This window comes from Anneissia japonica, unplaced genomic scaffold (genome assembly GCF_011630105.1).
Source record: "Anneissia japonica isolate Jap-2015-1 unplaced genomic scaffold, ASM1163010v1 scaffold288059_len961885_cov194, whole genome shotgun sequence".
Lineage (NCBI taxonomy): Eukaryota > Metazoa > Echinodermata > Crinoidea > Comatulida > Comatulidae > Anneissia > Anneissia japonica.
In genome coordinates, this window is record NW_022740566.1 from 635848 (window position 1) to 658863 (window position 23016).

Sequence of the window (23016 nt, forward strand, 5' to 3'; positions counted from 1 at the left end):
TTATTTATTTATTTATTTATTTATTTATTTATTTATTTATTCATTTATTTATTTATTTATTTATTTATTTATTTATTTATTTATTGTTATTATTATTATTATTATTATTATTATTATTATTATTATTATTATTATGTCGGTTTTATACATAGATCTTGTCAATGTAGGGCTATTGACTGTAACTTGAAGGAAGAACTTAAGTACCATTAGAGCTTTATGGTTAGAAAAGTTTGCTCTATGTTAAGTACTTACTAAAGCGCAGATGACGCTTATGACGCAGATACTGTTCCAGGTATCAACAGCGTTTACACGCCACTGTGATTTTATATTTCCATAGTTTATCCGAACATCATCAAGAGAAATTATAAAGATATACTACTTTTATTCCTGATAATTAAATAAAATGTCTGAAATAATTTCTAATAATGTAGTTCATGATATCAGCATGGTGACAGTGATTCACGATAATGGTGGTTTTTGCAGATCCGGAGTGGAGTTGACTATATATGTGAATATATAAAATTATGAAAAATATGGATAAAACGCAAAATTGTGAAAGAATAAATGAAGAAGGAAGAATAGGAAAGAGATTTGGAGCAGCTGAAATATTTTCCGAAAATATACAATAGTAGTCAATATGCTGTTATTGCATTACGTTTTTTTAAATAATTTTGGGCACTAATCGTCAGAGGTCTCGGTGCCACCGCCTACACTTTTCATAACTCCACTCCCTAAGCCTCATAAGGAGACTTCGCTGATAAAAGCATGACGTTTTTTTCATTTATTTAAGAGGGCCTCTGAATATCAGCCAACCTTATAGGATACGTTGAAATAGTCACCCTCTATAAAAATAGTTTAAAAAATTAAAAATGAATGATGTATATATATATATATATATGGCTACGTGTCAGGCAGTTCCACACATCTATTGAAATTAAAGATATGTGGACTGTGTAAATTGCCTATCAGCACGAGTAATTAGGCGCGATGATTTGAGTTTGAGTACTGATAACCAGGATGAATCAGAATTTCATTCTATAGGCCTAGTCCCTGAACAATTGCTACTGAACCACGAACTAGTCATAAAAATGCACGCAAATGGACAAAGTAGAGTTTAAGGGGCGATGATAAGGGTATATGTTGACACAAAATACATTATTTGTCAAAAATATGCAGCTAACAAGAATTAATATTGCCTAAGTAGTTTATCATTTTTTTTTAGGAAGCATAGGCCTATACAAATACTAGTATAGTGCAGGCATAATGAATTTCCCGAATATTAAATCATTCCAAACTGGATTATAACTTATAAATTATTTTCTCATAGGACTGTAGCATTTGCGTACCAATTGATATGCAAAGCAATAATTCTATTCAAAATTTCGTATATCTTGCATTTTACTCCTGTAAATTGAACATTTTAACATTAGTTTTTCGCTGCAATTCTTGTATTTCAAATTTTGTTGTATCCTGAATGTTTTATCTTATTAACTTTTGACTGATTTCATTGATGATTTTGTACATATATATTTTTATATATATTTTAATGAGAGTTTACTTGACTATTTTATGCTAATTTAATTTGTGTTCTCATTGGCATCGGAGAGCCACTAGACAGTGATTCAGATAAGGCAATCCTGTCCAGCCAATTGAGTGTTGTTTTTTTCTCTCTGTTATTTTTTGTTTTTCACTTTTAATATTCTTTGGACGAAATAAATGAAATGAAACGAATAACCAGTTTGGAAATCGGAAACACTAAAGTCTAAAAGGTGAATACTAAACCATAATGTTTCCATAGCAATTTGGTAACATTGTGAGGCATTTTAATTCCAACACAGTATTATGTGATGTTCTTGCAAATTTACTAACATTGCTATTTATAGATTTAATTAATCCTGTAGTACTTGAAACGCAATGTGGATTGAGAAAAACGAACCGAGTAAATTTCAGGCAAAAGATGGATTATCCCCCGCAATGTGCTATAAAGTATATTATGCTTATATTACATTTTTTTTCTTAAGTCGTTAGACGTTTCATTAATACATTTTTTTTATCAAGCAGTATTACATGTGAAACGCTATGTTCAATTAAATAAGCCATCAAAGTTGTGTTGCTATAAGGTTCTCATAGTATTTATTCATTTCCTTCACTTTCAACAACAAGTAACTCCCCAATTACATGATTAAATGATGCTTAAGTTTCTTTATGAGGCTTACGAAGTGGAACTGGTTTTATTCGTGAGCAACAAAATTCTGCTGTGACACAGGATTTGACCCACGACCCTAGGAATGAAAAGCAAGCATCCCAACCACCAAGCCATTTAACTGTACGTCGATGAATCAACGTATTAAGGCCCCTGGAACTACCGGTACAAATTATGAGGTTAAGGCCCACTTCATTTGTAGTAGATACAAAAAAAACCACTAACCACTAATCTGCCGAAAATCTCTCAAACTCTTGATGAGATTAGTCAATGTGAACATTAATCTTAAAAAGGAAAACAACATTAAAATCTCCAAACGGATCGCATTTTTGTGCGTGTTTCTTGTAGGCCTAGATCGAGCCTATATCACATTGTGATAGCCTACTCAACTGACGACTGGCAAGGCAACTAATTGACATAGCAACTGAAGAAATATTCTATTTAAAAAAAAAGTGAAAGTTTGAACTTTTTATCTGAAAAATTGTATGTTTTTTTCTTAATCATGGGATTATAGTCTTACTTATATATCCATGCTCTGGGTTGGGATGTTAAGTTTACCAACGTTGCCGGATGTCGAATTTAGCACTGGGGTCAGGCTTACTTAATTTATATTTATTGCAATAATAATTGTTGTCAATATTGGCTTGTATTTTCACAAATAAAGGATGCCAATTTCTTTTAAGACATTGTAATCTAAATCGTTATTACTGTAATATAATAAGCTACAGTAATTTACAAGTTAGCCTATGTTATCAATTATTGTTATTAGTAGTTCAGTATTACCATAGCCTATTCATTTGAAAAGCATTAGGCCTATTAGCCCTAAATTTCACTGAATATTAGAGCCACGTGACAGAAAGTATGTCGCTGTCCCAGAGTTTCAACGCTTTGAATAGTATCATAAACTGATTAAATTTACACAACCAAATAATTCCATCTTCGAATAATTGGAATGGGATTCATTGATAATCTATTCCATCATAATATTCCCCAAGTGTAGTGTCTAAAAGGTAAACCTAAGAAAAAGGAAACGAGCTTTAAACCAGTGACGGATTCCTTTGGCCCTTGATAATAAGTATTTTCTATATATTAATGGAAGCCTAGTTCTAATTATCCGTGGTTTAAATATACCATTCAGATACAGACATATTATGTGGAGCAACTCCCTCGAATATTTCCAATATGTGCATGGCCAACATTGTTGCACAGTGCACTGTGGGACATCTCACGTCAATACATGTGTATGAGCATTACTACTGAGCACCATTTGAGAATGACGTTGCGTTTCGGTATGCGAATAATAATAGAGTAGACATTGGCTTTTATACACGGAAGCAGAACTCCTATAGAAATATTACTGATCATTTTATGTTTTTTAGTTATTAGTTAATTATTGTTTCTCATAAATATCATATTTAATTGCTATAGAAAGGGGGAAATTCAGCTACCTTGCTTTTAAAAGAAGATAATGAGCATAAAAATTTGGGACATGAATGACTTGGTATTTACAACAAAAAACAAAAAATAATTTGGTTGGTTTTTTTTTTATCTTCCTTGTTCATTCTAATTATTTTTATTTAGTTAGGCCTATATTTAAAAAATACAAAGTTGTTATAAACAACAGAATTTTTCAAAAATATTGTAATTGACAGAGAGAAATCGCTTTATCAAAATGGGGACTAAAGCAGTTTGAAATGAATAAATTTTGAAATTATTTTGTATTTGTTATTCTTTCTTAAATAAATTTTGTTTTCTCTTTTGTATCTCTTCTTTTTTTGTTCATTTTATTTTCTTTTTTATCCCTCTCTCATATTGTTTTGCTTTTCCTCTTTTTCTATCACGGCCTTTCACCTCGTCACAATAATATGATGGGTGAGTATGCCGCGTTATATAATCAGTTTATCCCATTTTATATATACGTTTTTGAAGGGGAAGTAACTTTAGTCATATTGCTGTTTGCATTGTTTAGACTTATCGTTGTGATTCATATATTAATAGGTCGAAATCAACATTATAATTATGTGACTCTCTTGGATTGATTGAATAAACGAGTGAGTTACAGTCATTCACAATGGAATTTGTTGCGATGCGAAGTAGCCTGGTGTTGTAGATCGCGGTGATTGTAATCTAATTGAAATGAACAAAAAAAAGTAGGTCTAGATTTAAGTTCAGAGGAGGAAGTTTGTTAATAAGCTTGTCAGATTGCTATATCAGACTTTCACACTCAAGCAAGGTAGCCTAAACTCGTCTGCCAAGGCGCGCGAGCATTTCACTTCCCCAGCAAACTCGTCATTTCCCCGTGACTGGTCGCAGAGCGTATAAAGTTCCACATTTCTAAGTCAGCGCTGATTTTCGTGCAGGGCTCAAACTTTGAGTCATCGACAGGGGATCTAAACAACCTTCGACTCCACGACTTGGAGATAGCAACGATATTTTTTTCAGTTGACAATGTCTTGGTTTCTAAGCAAGGTGTATACTACGCTAAGAGGAGCAAACTCGTCGCGATCAACAAGTAGCTCCGTGGCAACAAATAGATCCCTAAGTGATGCGGAGATTGACTCGCTCGACTTGAATTGTACCGTTAGTCCTGGTAATAATCATAGATATAGCTACTTATCGTATAGTAGTGCGGACAAAGAGGGCTCCTCTTGTGGTGGATGGAGTCGGCCTGAGTCCACCGCTGGGTCAATTCATGACGGTGAGGGTCCTGATGGTCTTGTTCTAAGACTCTACGGTGAGGATTATATACTTGGTGAAAATGGTGAGTGCCGTCCGGTGCATAGGGAACCAGAATCGAAACGACTTTCCACTATTTCGGTCAGTTATTCGAACCAAAATAATGAGAACGAAAAGCTTTGTTACGCCACCCCAGAGACTACTGATCCACAATATGAGTGGTCAGACGAGAAAGCGGATTGGATTACACCCCTGAGGTTCGGTCGATCGAGGCAATCCAAGAGGCGATCGGTTAGGCCTAGGAGTGAAAATGTCGATGAAATGTGGTTGCGAGTCGTGAAATCTGTTAATGCATCATTTGATTGTGATGAAGACAACGTAGAAGAACATATTGATAATATTGATAATGCATATGAACAACCTCAAGAAAAACAGATAGAAATCGTATCTGATATTGCAAACGACGAACACAATATAGACAATAAAACGACTGTGAAATTGGAAAAATACATAACAACTTTAGATACAGATGAGAGACAGGAAGATCATCAACTCATAAACTCGGAACAGAAATCAAACTTTACGGATGAGAATGTGAATGAGAATGATTTAAATCAAGAAGAAGAACCTAACACAACATTTATTGAAACTAACGATAATTTTTTTGATTATGAGACGATATCAGAGATAAAAGGAAAAGAAGTTGATAATTTGTTTGTAAATGAGGATCCAAAAGATGATGAGGATGAATTTCGTTCCAGTTTAGTTGGAACTTCCAATATATTGAATGAAATTTTCCAACACTTTGGACTTCCAGCTGATGAGGTAAACAGTGAAGATTGTGAACAGGTAGAACTACCTGTTGAATCTACTGCGCATGATCATAAATGTGACGCATTATTAGCTCCTGGCACTGGACACGCACGTGCAAAAGAAGAAGTTGCGTATCGCAGTAACGATCACTTGGAACAGCCAATCATCTCGGCGTTTGCCAGGAATGGGAGCTACATGTCGATGAAAGACTGTCTACCGACAGATGTCGGGCTCTTGGATGAACTTGAGAGTATATTCAGCGATAGGCAGTCCTCACTTTTCAATGAAGAAGAGTCCTCGAAAGAGTACGATGACATCGATGCACTGCGTAAGAGCATTGAGGATATCGTTAGTGGATTGGACAAAAGCACAAACAGTGAAGTTCAGCTCAAAAGACTAAGACAATCCTTGAAGAAGCTTAACAACTTTGAAACAAAAAGTATAAAGCAAAACAAACACATAACAAATGATTCATCATCGGTTACCAAGGCAACCGATACAGATGAACAATTTAAACCGATACATGGCGTTTTTGAGTATTTAGCTGAAGAGCAGGATCACTATTCTCATGAAATGCACTCGAGCGGAAAAAATACATCAACATATTCTGATAATAAAGGGAGTTGGGATTACAGTTTTAACCTGCGTGGCCTTGGCTATGATCAGCCCATTGAACACGATTCTATAGCCTATGCCGTAACAAATAACATATTCTCTGCAGCATCTGTCGAACTGAATAAAAAGCAAATAGAACCGTCGAGTACACACTCTATACCGTTTACCGAGTCAATAAAGTCAGTGTGTTGTAGTGATCAACACGATACGCGTGTACGACGATCGAACGCACTGCTAGAAATTAGGAGCGAACAGACTACAAATAATAAGCATTTACAAGCATCAGGCGGATGTGGAGAACCTGAGCAAACCATCGGAGCAACGACCAGTTTACCAAAGAAATGTTGTGATAAGGAATTACTAGAAAATGATTATTGGAACTATGATTTTGATGACGGTATCACATGGGCAGGAGGAAACGGGACTGGCGATATACTGACGATGGTCAAAGTCCAGTCGGAATTGAATCCATGTAAAATAGATAGAAGATATATAAAAACAGCAATCAAACCCGATCAAGCAACAAGCAGTGGGAAAGATATTATTGAAGAAGATATCATAAATAGTGAGTATTTATCAACCAAGAAGCTAGATGCGTCAACAGGTCGAGGCGTTGGTAGATACTTTGGCTCTCTGTTAGGATACAACCAGGTTAGGGTCAATGATGATGGACTAACGTATTCCGACTTTAATATGGGTTGTATAAGTGTTTACTGTAAATCTAAATCACAGGAAAATGAACATTCGGAGGACGATTATAGTAATAGCAATGGACATAAGCAGCTTGTACGTGATGTGGAGATCGGAAAATTTGGATTTGAAAATACCGTACTTGATCATGAAATTGACCGATCAATTTCTGATGATGAGCTGGAATCCAGGATAGCGCTTGGTGATTCCAAATTCGGTGTGTCGCTCAAGAACGACAGAAATAAAAATGGCATCAATTATACTTCTCCGGAAATTCAGAAAGTGAGCCAAGTCGAGTCATACAAACTAGGCACCGATTTAACGAATGATTCAGCTCTCTCTGTCGATGTCTTTGAGACTGAGAAAGTGGACAAAGACGACCTCGACAGTGGGTTAGAATTTCAAGACGAAGCTCGCGATGAAGAAAGAGTTCGGCGTAGCCCAAACCACACTGATGACGAGTCCGAAAGTTTTAGTACGGAACACACATTTAACTCAAGTACAAACTCAGGAGAAACAAATTCTATTATAAATTTGCATCAGTTACTCACTGACCGCCAAGAAAACAGTAGCGAGGAAATTAAGGATTTTTGCGCAATTAACTCAAAGGAAACTTCAATTGATGATCATGAAAAGGCATCGTCTGATGTAGATTGGGATTCGTTTTGGCAGGAACCATTCGAGTTTTGTTCAGGGAATTCTCATCAGAGCTCACACTCACCAACTGACCATGGACAACTTGCACAAAGTACTACGGAAATACTTAAGTTAAAATTAACAACACTTAGTTTGAATGACTCTATATGTGATATTTTTGAAAACGAAGGTCACAAAATGGGTAATTCAAACACATATGAACAGCGGAGTAGTTTTGATGAGGAAAGCGGTGAACATGGTAAGGATTCAAAACACGGGTTCTGGGAAGTAAATGGTATTAAAGCCAGACGGTCAGGTGCATTTAGCACCAAACGAGGTTCTGATAGAACCTCACAATTCTATGTTCCATTAGATACTAGTTTTGAAGAGGAGACAATCTCCACCCAAACTGCGAGAGTGCTTAATTTTGCTTCTTTTGAAAATTCTTCCACCGGTGAATACATTTTACAAGATATCAATAGAGATAGTTCCCTAGATGGAAGACTGGAACAGGATGACAGTCATAGCGATTGTACTTCCGCTTCCAGCTTCTCGTTTGGTATTGCTCGCATATTTGGCGAGGAAACACAGACGATAGACAATCATGAACTTCTAGATACTCATCTGCAAGTTGATAATGAACGCATTGGAATTGATGTTGAACGTCTTGACAGTGCATCAGTAAGCGCAATAGAATCTCAGGAACACAGGACTAGTGTTAGCACCGACTCGATTACTGAAGGATCCTCAGATCAGTCACTGGACGTAATCAATCAATCTAACTATAGGTCATGTACAAACATCAAACACTGGAAAAGTGCCGACGGCCTTATTCTTCGCCTACATGCAGGTACTGATGAGCAGACTATTGTACCTGCAGACGACGAAGACAAGGACGGTGAGGAAAGCGCGAATGACGTTGTAGAAAACAATAATCCTGATGATCATAAAACTGTAGACTGCAACATTTATGAGTACGAGGGTCACTCGATGATTCATGATAAAGTAAATAATAACTGTAATAAAATAGAAGACGTTTTAAAGTATCAACCTGAGGTTGTTATGGAAAGCTGTACACGGACAGAAGAAGTTGTTACACAGTCAACAATGGATACGGAGTACATTGGTACCGATAAACAGACAGAGATTAGAAACCTTGAAGAGGATTGGCAAAGAAATCGAAAATTAAGAGAGAAAAAACGAGAGGAGAGGAGGAAAAGAGAACAAGCCCTACAGGATAAGGTCAACTGGGTTCGAGATGAAATCGTAAGTTTTTCAATTTTCTTAATGGTGTGTCAAACTCGTCAACTGATTGTAAACGTATAATAATAAGTTAATAATAGGTTAAGTCTACTAATTCAGACGCTGTCTACAAACTGAGAAAATCCTTGATCATTCATCTTACTATTAGGCCTATCTCTGCTGTTATATGTATACAAGTATATTTACTTTTACTGTACCTAATAATATATAGACACTTTAGGCCTATACTTATTATGTTTCGCTGAATGAGAACTTCTCGTTATAACTCAATAGCATTCATAGATCGTTAATATACCCAAGAGATTCTTTAATCATTCGATCAGGTATCCAACATTACATATCTCCCAAGCCCCATATTATGTGTCTACAATTTTTAGATGCAACGTGGAGTAATTTCTATTGAATGTCAAATGTTATGTAAATATACTTCAAAAGCACAAAATGTAAGCCAAAGCTACTTCTAAAAAACAAACAACGTATCATACATTTATCATTCTAAGCCCGCGCAATGAGAGACAAAGTCCGATTTTGCAAGCAATACACCACGATGTTTAACTGAATTTCTCTACTTAACTAACCTATTAAGTTGCAATTGGGCTCCGGATACAACTGGCTTCTTTACGTAACGGTAGTAAAGTAAGCCTATAGTCAGATTTATTTGAACAGTATCAAAAATATAAGCCAAGTGGTAAACATTTATACAAACGAGTGATATATAGATTTGTATGACATCCGGATGGATAAAAATGAGACTGGATACAAAAGAGAAATACCCAAACGAAATAAATGACAGACGGGTATAATAAGCTACACCAAGCAATGGTATTGATCAACAGATTATGTTATGGACATACTATTGTAAAATGAACCAGAATAAAATAAAAGGAGGTATACTTACTACGCGTATATTGTAGGCCTATATGCCTATTTATACACAGACAGGGCCTATGCCTAATAGAAAGGTATAAATAACATAAATCCCTCTATCCCTCTAATAAAAAGTTATATTTCAACGAAAAGCGTTCAGAATGAAATTCGTGTATAAAGACTGGTCAAAATATAATGTATGCAGATCTGTGGTCAACCTGGGTCAACGGATGGTGCGGGTAAACTTTAACGATAGACATGTATTGCTAATATAATTCACCCGGATAATGCACCCGCCTGTGATTGGTTAATTTTTTTGTACGCGTAAACTTTTATTATTTCGGTTCACAACAATATCATTGCTGCTGTCAGATTAGATTCTCATTTAGTTGCGGGTGGGGTTTCCCGTTTTTCCATCTCTCCACTACATTTGTTTTCTAAAATACACCAATATGTTTCTTCTGCATATAATTACAAATCACAGTAATAATGCCATCAGCACACTGCGTTGATATACCTTCACACAACCATACATATTGATTGCTACACCCCACACCACACCTTTTGTAAGCATAGGCCTGACCCAATTGGTTAGAGACAGCAGAAGGGTCCAGGTTGGAGTCACAGTTTGGGTTATTTTTTTCACACTCGTAGTTTTCTTTTCTTCATACAGTATTGGCAATATTATAATACAATTACATTGTACAGTACTCGAACCCGGTACAATATTCGAGACGAGTAAAGGGGATACCTCGTCTCTTTTTAGTAGAGATCTGATTATATGAGGTGCAGGTAATACGAATATAGCTGTTATCCTTTCTGAAATATGTTAAGATGAAATACAGTACTGTCGAGCCAGAATATTACTGATTTGTGTAATAGGCCTATTTTTTCTGCTATTTTTGTTATTATCTGTATGTTAATGGCAGACTCCATTATTGCATTCTCGAGCCGTACTGTACTGTACTGTTCCAACACACCTCCGGTTTCCTTTATATAGTATTATGATATACTAATTTTCATTGTACAGATGCTGTTTATACTTCTTCCTGTATTTAACAGCACCAATAAAACATCACAAATATATTCTCTAGCAACTATCTAGTACGGTATTCTAATGAGCGATTAGCAGTTTTATAGGAAAATAAGCATGTATGAGAGAAAAACGTGACAAAAATAGGACTATTCGATATATATAGTAATTCAAATCTGTATAATGTATAGCACATGTTATTAGCGAATCTTTGATAAATGGCTTCAATGGCTTAAAAATCGAGAAACATTAATGGGGCATTTAGACGATGTATTTTGAGTCCATATGTTAGCAATATCGAGCCCAATTCGAAGGCGTCGATACTGAGAAACGCGTGACAAACATCATCTTGCAGCAGTTCATTACGTTCGCTATTTATTCTCAATATTCTTTATATGCTCTCATTACAAGCTAATGGTTACAATATGAAGATTGTTCTCATCCGCCCTATTTTGAACAGTAACTTATTATTCGGTTCACATTGTTAGGTTGTATAGTATAGAATCAGTAAACGCACGCGCGTATCCACGCGTAAACACAGGCGTGCTCACATGTGCCACGGGATTATAAACATGTGCCCCATAATATTGGATTAGCATCACGATAATCCTGTATATTAAGTTTCATAGTCACATTATCATGCAATTTTAAATTAAGTGGAGTGAGGGTGTATGGTAGTGTAATACGTGTATTGCTGTTTCTTATGGTATAACATTATGTTCTCCTCTGACAGATGTCAATCGCGTGCGAGGAAGTTCAAAGTTTGTTAATGTGTCAGCATTTCGCATACATCCTGCCCTATCAAAATAACGGAAACCATCACCAGCTATGCGTAATTAATTAATTAACATGTAGATTATTATTCTGTATTTTTTTTGCTATTATTACTATTTATAGTTAACGTACGGCGCAATTTGTCGATGGTGTCTCACTTGATCCATATATACGCCTATAAGGAAAACCATTTGCCTTTTTTTCGAATGTCAACGGTATAATGACGTAGACAATTCGATTATATGGAAACGGAAATGGCCCATGATCCGATTGCAATTTGATTAAATCAATGCATTCATTGTCCAATCATTAAATTACAAATATATAATGTAATAAGTATGTATTATTTATTATATGATATATTAGTCCTATTACATTGTGCATTATTAAAACGTAACAAAAAAACAGAAGTTAAATGCTACGGGCCCTTGGATTGCACACAAATGTGTAGTCATGTGGTATGACATAGCTGCAGTATAGGCCATATCAGCCGAGAACTTAGGGTTATATATATATATATATTTATATATATATATATATATATATATATATATATATCATGTTAAATAACCTTCTGCGATTGATATATAATTTGTATCAATTTCTTCTGTCTTATCTCAAAATTTAAAGCAGGTTGAACTGTTTTTCTTATTATACCCCGGTACCTGCTATTCCTGGTGGATGTACCTCCGATTGCCACTATGTTCAGGAAACAATAAGTCATTTTCATAAAAGGTCATCTTAATATTTACAATGGCACTATTATGCTTGTAGCTCTTCTTTGTAATCCATTTATTATTATCAATACTAATTAATGATAAAAAAAAAATAAAAATAACAGCAACAAATACAATGATAATAATAGGCCCTAATAATAACGATGGTGATGATGATGATGATGATGATGATGACGATGATGATGATGATGATGATAATGGCGATGATGATAATCATGTACTTAAAACACATCCAATGAACACTTCTTAAACACATCCAATAAACACTCATTAAAACACATCCAGTGCATTTAATAGTAAGGTACCGGTAAACATTTTCATCATACACATGTAATAGGTTTCATTACATGGGCTTTGCTCATGAATTATCCATTGTTTGCTCAAAATATAAGCATCGTAGGTCATTCCCAATTAATTAGATGTACCATCTTGACGTAAATCTACCGCTAGGTCGTAAACATGGTGTTTCGCATAAACATTTGTGCTCAGCATTATAAAACAATGGACCCACGGCTAAAAGACATGCACAGATACGAAGAGGAAGGAACGATATAATTAAAACCGTAAAACCCCTAGATTAATAGCAATGTAAACAATGGACAGGATAATGCCTGTCTCTTATACACATCTAGATGTGTATAAGAGACAGGTACTGTACTGTTCCAACACACCTCCGGTTTCCTTTATATACGTCAGCGTGTCTAAATTGCTCAGGTGGACAACTCTTTCGAGAGCCCGAGAATTTTATCGATAAAAATACGCATACGTAGGACCACTGAACAAACGAGCGAGAGACCCCTGCAATGCTGACCATTGTAAGCAACCCACGGCTTCATCCTCACTATTCGATTTTTTTCTGTAATCATTATATGAAAATAGATCATTAGTAGTAATTAAAACTTCGTTATTTACGGACAAACTTGTGTTTATTCTTGCCTTTCAACAACGGGTGTTTCTTGTTTATACAATTACTCAGTTTAGTTGTCATAGTGATTTCAAATTGCATAGAAATTAAACAGCATGTGCTCTTGCAGCATAAGAACCAACAGAACCGAGTTTTATGTTTATCAGTACAATCAACGTCTAAGCCGTGGCAGATTACGTATGACTCAACGTCTGCTCTCTGTTTAATTTCCGTCGGTCCCAATGCGAATGCACGCATTATACAGTATTATAGGGTAAGACATTGTATATGTTGAGCATTTGGTTTCCATAATTCACAGTTAAATCTGGGTAAACACAGACGTGCATTAAGTTTGTCGTGTGACTTGACTGAAAAAAAGGAGTGGCAATTCCATCTGATACAATGTGATAATCGCTTCATTCAATTGTTCGCTTGAATAAATTATAACATAATGAGACTGTAGGCGACGGTATTGTAGCCAACCTAGTGAACAGTTCAGAATGTTTACATTTTTAGATAGCATTCATGAAAAATGCTGGTTAACTTTGAATTAACACACTACAATTGAAATATTTCTTGAAGGTTTGCGTGGCGAGTATCAATAACCAAATCAGTAGGTGATTAACCATGTGTAAAAATATGGTCTTCGAGGTAAAACCACTGGTTGGCTGTCTTTGGCGAGTAAATCTATCGTGGTCGTCAAATATGGAGTTTCGGAGAAACATTGTGACAGCATTTTTAGAGAAGTGTGACTCAAAAACAAGTTGAGGAGAAAACCAAGGGCCAACCAGTGGTTTTACCTCAAAAACTATATTTTTATATACTATAATTAACACTGCATAATTATCGAACGAGTAACTTAATAATAATAATAATAATAATAATAATAATAATAATAATAATAATAATAATAATAATAATAATAATAATAATAATAAAGGGTTTTTTTTAGATATAAAGAAAAAAAACGCTTCTTGGTTTTTTAGACCGTTGTCCTTGTGTTTAGAATTCTATTATTCCTCCATTCATAAGTACACTTGATACTGAATAGAATGACATTTTGTCGGATCTATTGTTGGTTCAAGTGTATTGACACGTGACATCGTTCTATGATTGAACACTTCGAACATTACGCAATGTATATTTGTGGATGCAAAATTAATAATAGCCCCTTATATTATATTTTGGTTTTAATAATTAAATTTAATATTATTAAAACTGTATTCAATGATGAAGATAATAACATATACTGTACATTTATATATATATATATATATATATATATATATAATTATATATATATATAATACTGTTTACTGTGCTACACAGTGATATCGCATCGTACTTGCATTAGTCCGTTGCCTTTTATTAAAATTAAATTTTTCATAGAACGAACTAAGACTATTTAGCAAAGAATCATTCATATTTCTTTTTTATAACAGTACTGAGTTACTGTAAGTGGTATTTAGGTTATTACCATAATTGATTAAATAAAATGCTTAAAAAATGAGCAAAATGAATAATGGAGTATTGAAGCTTGGAAATATGGATGCAGCTAATTTATTCATGTTGCTTTTTATCACAGTATTAAGTAGACTATATACCGTTATTCAAATGGCAATTGATTAAAATCCTATATATATATTTATATATATAGGCTATATAAACGACAGACCTACTGGATCAGTTTGCCATAAACCAGTACATATAGAACTGAAACGAATGATGTATAACAATTCGAAATATTATGAACAAATTTCACTCACAAAAATACTATATTCAAATGACTAATACAACTGATTGAAATGCTATGAAAAGGACGGACGGCTCTACTATATCATTTTATCGCCAACCTGTAGATAAAATTAAAATCGTGGTATGAATGATGTATACCAATTTGAAATATTGTAAACAAATCTCATCAAACAACTAGTTTCATAAAATCGTTATTTACACCCTTCAACCAAAGTCGATTTGGGATCTTGGAACAAGTTGAATCATATCCTGACGACCTTCCTGGCTATGATACCATGTATATTGGATCATATTAAAACCCCTAGATGGAATAATTTTGATTATTTACAAAAAGTGAATGATTTATTAAATAAGCATAATTGTTAACTCTCTGATAACTGTAAGGCTGATAAGGATTGGTTCACACTTGGCAAATTTGTACGCGTTGAGTAGTAGTGCGTTCGCGTCAACGTGCGTATAATCTGCTTTGTGTAAACTGAGCTTTATGGAGGAATGTCTTTCTAAACATTAGAGCAACAGTCAAAAATTAATGATAAAAAAATATTAAACTATATTTTCAGACGTACATTCAATTTATATCCATAATTCTTCACAGACAACAGCTGGGTAGCACAGGCAGGTATCACGTTGGCAATCTGTCACGTGACGATATTGAGTCATTTATGAAGATGTTTTTATAGATTCGTATTCATTTTACACAGCCTGGTACCGGTACTTTAATATTAAGGGTGACGTTATAAAGAATCAGTGTCTTTGGATGAGGCACTGAAAAGGAGTTATAACTGACTGATAATATGCTACTTTTATATTTTTGAGGATTCAAATTATAAAATGGGGGTTTTTTTTCTCTATTACAAAACAGAACTGAATTTAATATTCATCAACACAATACACAAGTATATTTCGGTGGGTAATTTAAATTGAATTCAAGATTAATCAATAATTACAGTTGATATTACATAAATACAGAGTTTCCGACTATACCGGCTGAGCCTACAATTATTCAAACCGGTTTGAGTGAAGCATTGTGTTTTGCCTTCTATATCGACTTCGAGTAATAATACTGTTAGCCTATTATTGTACGACTAATACCATTATTGTTGTTTTAGGAATATTAAATAGGCCGAATTATAATAATTCAAGTAGAATAAGACGACTGTTGATAAGAACATTTTAGTTAGGACATAAAGCATACATTTTATCTTGTTTACGTTAGTTAATTTCTTGATTAAGTAAGATGCCTAATTATTGGTAATAAAATACAATTTCTACACACACATACATGCACACCTATATTTATTTATTTATTTATTTATTCATTCATTCATTCATTCATTCATTCATTCATTCATTCATTCATTCATTCATTCATTCATTCATTCATTCATTCATTCATTCATTCATTCATTCATTCATTCATTTATTTATTTATTTATTTATTTATTTATTTATATATTTATTTATATATCTATTTATATATTTATTTATTTATTTATTTATTTATTTATTTATTTATTTATTTATTTATTTATTTATTTATTTATTTATTTATTTATTTATTTATTTATTTATTTATTTATTTATTTATTTATTTATATTATTATGTACAGTTAGGGCTACATTACTGCTACACTAGTATATTATTATTATTATTATTATTATCATTATCATAATCATTATTAATATCATTATTATTGTTCTTGTTAACATTGTTAGTGTTTGGAAACAGTGGGTTATGCAATTATGAAATTGCCCTATGTGACTTCATACTGTAAATCTACAGACCTAACTATCGTTCATAATAGACTTTGTATTAAAGACAATCTATTTTGTCAACATTAACAATTACACAACGTCAATGTTAAATAAATAAATTATTGTCTGAGCAGGGAGATGTAAAAAATATTAATTTTTACATCCATCTCCATGGTCTGAGGAAAATAATCTAGGGTCATTTACTTGATTGAATTTCTCAAGACTATCGACTAATTCAGAACTACTTTATATCACTATATCCACTAAACTTATATTCATCGAGTTGTGTTTTTGTACAGGTATTATAACAGCAAAATTTAACTGAAATATCATTAAATTCCTGTTGATGAATAACAGTATTTTGTATAATGTACCAGCTGTTTATTACTATACAAAACGCAGATACTGCCAGAATATCGATCCGCTGGTAAATTATTTGTTGCAAACAAAAGACTTAATAAATCTGATAAAATATACGATTGATCGAGTGATTTTGTTATATTCTCGCACTGTACAGTACACAGTGATTAATAAATAGTCAAATAGTAAATTATAAATCACGTTGAAGCACATTGCGCGTTATGTATTTAAGTTGTATATAATTAAAATTTATGTACAGTCATATTTTATCAAGACTCCACCCAAGCACGAGGTCATGCTCTTAAGAATGATAGAAAAATGATAATTCTTACTAATATATATATATATATATATATATATATATATACATATACATATATATAGGCCTATATATATATATATATATATATATATATATATATAATGTGTAGAAAATAGTATATAAACCTATAGGCCTGTGGTACAAGTGGTTATAATAACTCCAAAATGGTTGTTCTGTACCTAGCTGAATAATAGAAACACGTGCTCAAATATAGCAACAAATATTAAATTTTATAACTTTAGAGCATTACAATAGGAAGACAGTCTTTATCTTTTTATGAAAACGTGTGCCAATAGTAATTGAACTTTGGCCTCACTATCATTAATAACTGGCCTATATCCGTCAACTAGGGCCCGGGGTAATGTGTCTGTTAAACCAATTCCTCCATGGTAAACAGACTGAGAGCGATTGCCTTAAAAAGATTTTGCATAAATTAATTAGTATTGTTTGAAAATCATTCTTATTGATGGAATAAATAGTTTCAAACATGTACAAAGCCTAAATTAAATTTGAATATAATAAGTTTCAATGACAGAAAATGGATTTTGATTTAAAATGAGCACGACTTACACTTTTTTTTATAAGAACCAGTAAAATTTTGCCCAGGCTCAGTGTTCTTATTTTTTGTCGATTTTAGGCTCAACATTTTTTTTATTTTGTTTTTATTTTTATAATAAAAATACTGTACTGTACTGTATTATAGAGAGGGTATTACATAGTCACACCTACTGCAAATAATGTACAGATAAGATTGGTTATCTATTTAAAAAAAATTAAAACCTCATTTGAAATTTTATTTAAGCCTCAATTTGTTCTTATTTCGTTCTTAATTTTTTAAGCTATTTCAGCCTCAGTGTTCTTATAAAATATGTTCTTATAAAAAAATCTAAAAAGTGTATGTACTTTATATATGTCATGTCCATTTATACGTCTCAATATATGGGTTAAAATAGCAGTATGGTTTAAAACAACAATGACAACATTATTTAAGCTTACTGTAATACTGGAATGTACATTAATATTGTAAACAAAATTAAGAAACACAGGTTATGCACTCTGCCAATGATTTGAACCTATCAAAACCATTAAGATTCGAGAATTCCAATTGAATAAGCCTATCGGATTGGATTTTGTTATAAGTTTGTGGCTTTTTAGATTTTATTGGTGTTTATGAAAATATATGAAAACTCATGAAAACAATAATTTGACTGGTATTGTATTCATTATTAAAGCGCTCTTCGTCAACAACAAAACGTTCTGTGGAATTTATTTATTACTCTTCACCGTTTTATTATATTTACATTCAACAAAATTCATCGGATGTATGATATTGAGTGGGCCTATCTAGGCTTAATATTTACATTGTGGAAAATAAAATTCTTGAAATAGAATAATTCATAGTTTAATAATTTAAAAACTACTGTTGCTGCTAGGGAACATTGACAATGGCCAATAATACTAGCACCGTTTGCTAATAACTAATTTTAGTATATAGGCTAAAGTGGTAGTACCGTACTATTCAATCGCAGTCACTGTAGCACCCTCATACCCGGATGTACAAACATTCCACGACTTAGTTTATTCCATTGCATACCGGTACCTACATAATATTTTATTTATAGGTCTAGAATATTTGACAATTGACATTTATGGACTGACAATAAGCCATATTTTATATACTCTTCTTTTGCTTTGTATTTCCGAGATCCTAAAATGCGGAAGTGGCTATTTTTACCTCACCTAGTCATTGTCGTTTTGCATTGAGTTTTCTGTAGTAACTATTCGGCATTATTATGGGCCTAGCCTACAGTATTTTGGGCCCGGTTTAGATTTTCCGTCATCACGTATCACCTCTCCTTTATGAAGGACACGGATTAAGAGGAAATAAATTAAACAAACAAACAAACAAGAGGCAATCCAGCTTATAAGGTTGTACTGGGTCTAAAAGGCGCTATATAAATTATAAAATATTAAAAATATAATAATAAATATAAACCGAGCATCATTAACCTTTGACAAGTCAACGTAAGTTACATTTTTACACGCAATGCTGACGAATAACTAATTCATATTCATAATTTTTTTTAAAACCCAAACACACATTCACATAATATTGGTGTAGCTTGCGCTAGACTGGGTATTGTGCAATTGAAGGGCTTCACTGACAACACCTATCCTAATAAGTAACCAAAGTAAATACTTCAGGATAATGTAGGATTTAAGAGAGCGATACGATTGTCTCATAGATTATAGGCTATTGATTGCCGTTAAATTTGGAAAAACCCATAAACCACTTACCAAATTGTTAAAAGGATCAAGTAAATTATGAACTGATAATTAGGCACATATCCCTGGTTCACAGACTCAAATAAAAACCTTATATTCAGTGGTGTATCTAGGGGTTAAAAAATGGTGGTTTCCCCAGTCGCCCCTACCCCCATTGAAATTGTCCTGAGTAAGAAAATCACGCTCATCTTAATTTCCGAATCATCGAGACCCCCTCCCAACTGCACCTTCTTCCCCACTCCCCCATTTCAGGAATCCTAGATACGCCACTGCTTATATCGATTAACCGCCAAGCAGGGCTTACATGAACCGTTGATTTTTTTTAATTGCCGTTTTACACCTTCAAATTTTTATTATAAGCAACATTTTGTGTCTCGAAAATCTAAATTTCAATTTGTAGTCCTATACTATATACAATTACAAATGAAGAAGATCGTGTCGTATCGTTTATTACCAATGTGTTAAAAATTACAAATAGGGTTTAGGCCTATTATTAAAGGTCGACTTTATTAGTCTTGCTTTTCCAATTGAAATTTGAATAAAAACATTTACTATTCAAAATTGAATAAGTGTTGGCCTTTATGCCTAAATAAATCTGACCAATGAAGTAAATAATCACAATTTTGAATGTTACTTTACAGTTCAGGTTTAACATATGCAATAGGCCTAAATTTAATGTGATAAACCTATTCTTTTATATTTTTATAGCGTTCTCTTGACAACGGCTAAAATTTAATGATATAAATGGTCTATTATGATATAAATATAGGTCTATTCGTGTACAGAATTTCGATTTGTAGTCCTATACCATACAATTACAAATAAAGAAGATCATATCGTTTATTATCAATGTGTTAAACATTTACAAATAGGGTTTAGGCCTATTATTAAAGGTCGACTTTATAGTCTTACTTTTCATATTGAAATTTAAATAAGAACATTTAATAGGCCCTTTTCAAAATTGAATAAGTATTGGCCTTTATGCCTAAATAAATCTGACCAATGAAGTAAATAATCACAATTTTGAACGTTACTTTATAGTTCAGGTTTAACGTATGCAATAGGCCTAAATTTAACGAGATAGACATATTCTTTTATATCTTTATAGCATTTTCTTGACTACAGCTAAAATTTAATTTTAGTACAAGGTATGATATAAATATAGGCCTAGGTCTATTCGTGTACAGAATTTCGTTTCTATAGCCACGAATTAATGATTAAGACCTGAGTGAATTTATCATTAAGCTTACCCTTGTTTCGATGTGTGTTTTTGTACTGATAGCATATTGTCACTGTTGTATTATGTTTTATGATTTTCGTCACCAGCTGTTTCTTTTCACATAACAATGAATTTGTTCTTGAAAGCTGTATTTTCGGCATATTTATTTTTTACAGCTATGCTCAAGCGCATGCGAAGTCTCAGATGATACTAATGTATTTCTCTTTATGATGTATTTTGATAATCAGATTTTATCACAGCTGTTTTTCTGTGTTGGAATACCATAATATGAAAAAGTCGGAGGTTCAAACTTTCGTTTCTTGGACAACGCACTTTACCTGCATTGCCTCTCACCACACGAGAGTATAAATGGGTACCTGGTTGATTATATTGGGGATGTTAAAAGGCGGCGTTAAGAAATTGGCCACCGTACCACACAATACCGAGGCTTTAGTTAGCCTACGATGGGCTAACTTTGATGTTTTGGTTTTGCCAAACATTAGGAACTTTGTTCCTCCTTGGCTTCTTCCTCTTGTTTTTGTTTTTGAGGAAATAAAAAAAAAATATTATTATTACAACAGCTCCTTCACCTCCAGTAATAATGTGGGACTACCTTTTACCTTAATTTCTAGTTATTAAAGCCGATGTTTCTTTTTCCTTTTTTTTTTTTTTTTGTATAGAAAATCATGAAGCAACTGGATAAGAAGTTGATCGACCAATTTTTTGAGCTAAGGTCAGTTATTCACCAGATGACGTATGCGAAAAATCGACCAATCAGGGACTTGAATATTTCCGATCTTGACGAAGAGGATGCGTTTTATGAGGATGCTGAGATAGTGGAGTTCGATAGCCAAGCTACACCCGCGCATGAGGAGTATTTACCGGCCTTTAGAGGGCGTACTGTATCTATGATGACTCCTCCGTGTGAACGGCGCTTAAAACCCGGGTGGAAACTCAACCGGCGTATGCCATCCTTCACGACAGAAGACGATGTACAACTGGAATTGCTGATGTTATGATTTCAAAAAATTCCGAATTCTCTGGATAATATTTTGAAATTGTGCAAATATTTTTCTATTCAAGAAAATCATGTTTTCTACTCAGGATCGGCTAAACCATCAGTACTACCAACTAATTGCGTTATCGTCTTGCCATTATAATATGTCTATTATCAAAGGTTACGAGACAACGAATCTTCATTGAATATGGGTAGGCCTAATGTAGTTTTATTGGTAAAAACAATAGGCGTATATTGTATTGGAATGTCATGTTTTATTATCAACTCCGTGTGTTTACGCCCTGCACTGGTATTTAAACATGATCTAACATATGCATAAACAAATATGAATAGGCCTATAATAATTTGTAATTTGATATCTATTACGTATTTGTTATTATTATTGTTATTTAATCATCATTTCTATCAAGTACACTTGGGTTTTGATTGTGGCCTAACTCTATGATAATGAATACGGAATAAATGTGCATTAATTAAATTTTAATTAATTAATTATTATATAATGCAATTATTTTAAATTGTCCGCCAATAAAAAGTGGGTTTTTATTTTTAGAGTTGTCTTCCAGACACCACAAACCACTTCCTGAACAAGTAAAAGCTTTATCATGTTGTCTATAGAAGGCAGTGTTATACTACACGCCTGGTTTGAGGGAGTTATGGTGTTGGCAACATTGAGATTTCTGTTTACATCTACATAAAAGAACAGATAATTTCATCAAGATAAGTTGGCCTCTAATTATAAGAAAATAAATAATTAGCATGATGATTAAAAAAAAGTTTATTTGAGGTCTCAGAAAAGTGTTCTTTACTTGAAAAACCATTTGAAGAGGTAATTTTAATTGGAATACTTGTACCTGTACCCTAGGCGTGTGTGTAAGTACGTTGTTGTACGCGCACGGAGCCGAATACACTCATGACTTTCGTATCTAAGATTGTCGGTCGTTAGATACCCTATCGACACATCACTAAATGTTTTGCACGTTACAGAATAGATTTGATATACTGTAAATATATATAATATATTTGTAAAATTGATATAAAAAGGATTTTATTAAATCAAAAGACGTTGAGTTGAAAAAGAACATTGGTT

At 33.3% G+C, this 23016-nt stretch overlaps 1 protein-coding gene across 1 annotated transcript; it reads left to right on the forward strand.

Annotated features, from left to right (window-relative positions):
* The first annotated feature begins 4346 nt into the window (after positions 1-4346).
* LOC117118249 lies at positions 4347-23008 on the forward strand. The gene is made up of 2 exons (XM_033262779.1): positions 4347-8899; positions 21589-23008. The coding sequence occupies exons 1-2, from the start codon at positions 4652-4654 to the stop codon at positions 21925-21927; spliced, it is 4587 nt and encodes a 1528-aa protein (XP_033118670.1). The 5' UTR covers positions 4347-4651; the 3' UTR covers positions 21928-23008.
* Positions 23009-23016: the final 8 nt, after the last annotated feature.

What these genes read in the sequence shown, in the direction of transcription:
- LOC117118249 (XM_033262779.1), top strand. Translation starts at nt 4,652, where the DNA reads ATGTCTTGGTTTCTAAGCAAGGTGTATACTACGCTAAGAGGAGCAAAC. An exon ending in ACTGGGTTCGAGATGAAATC is followed by an intron (nt 8,900 to 21,588) that starts GTAAGTTTTTCA and finishes TTTTTTGTATAG; the next exon opens with AAAATCATGAAGCAACTGGA.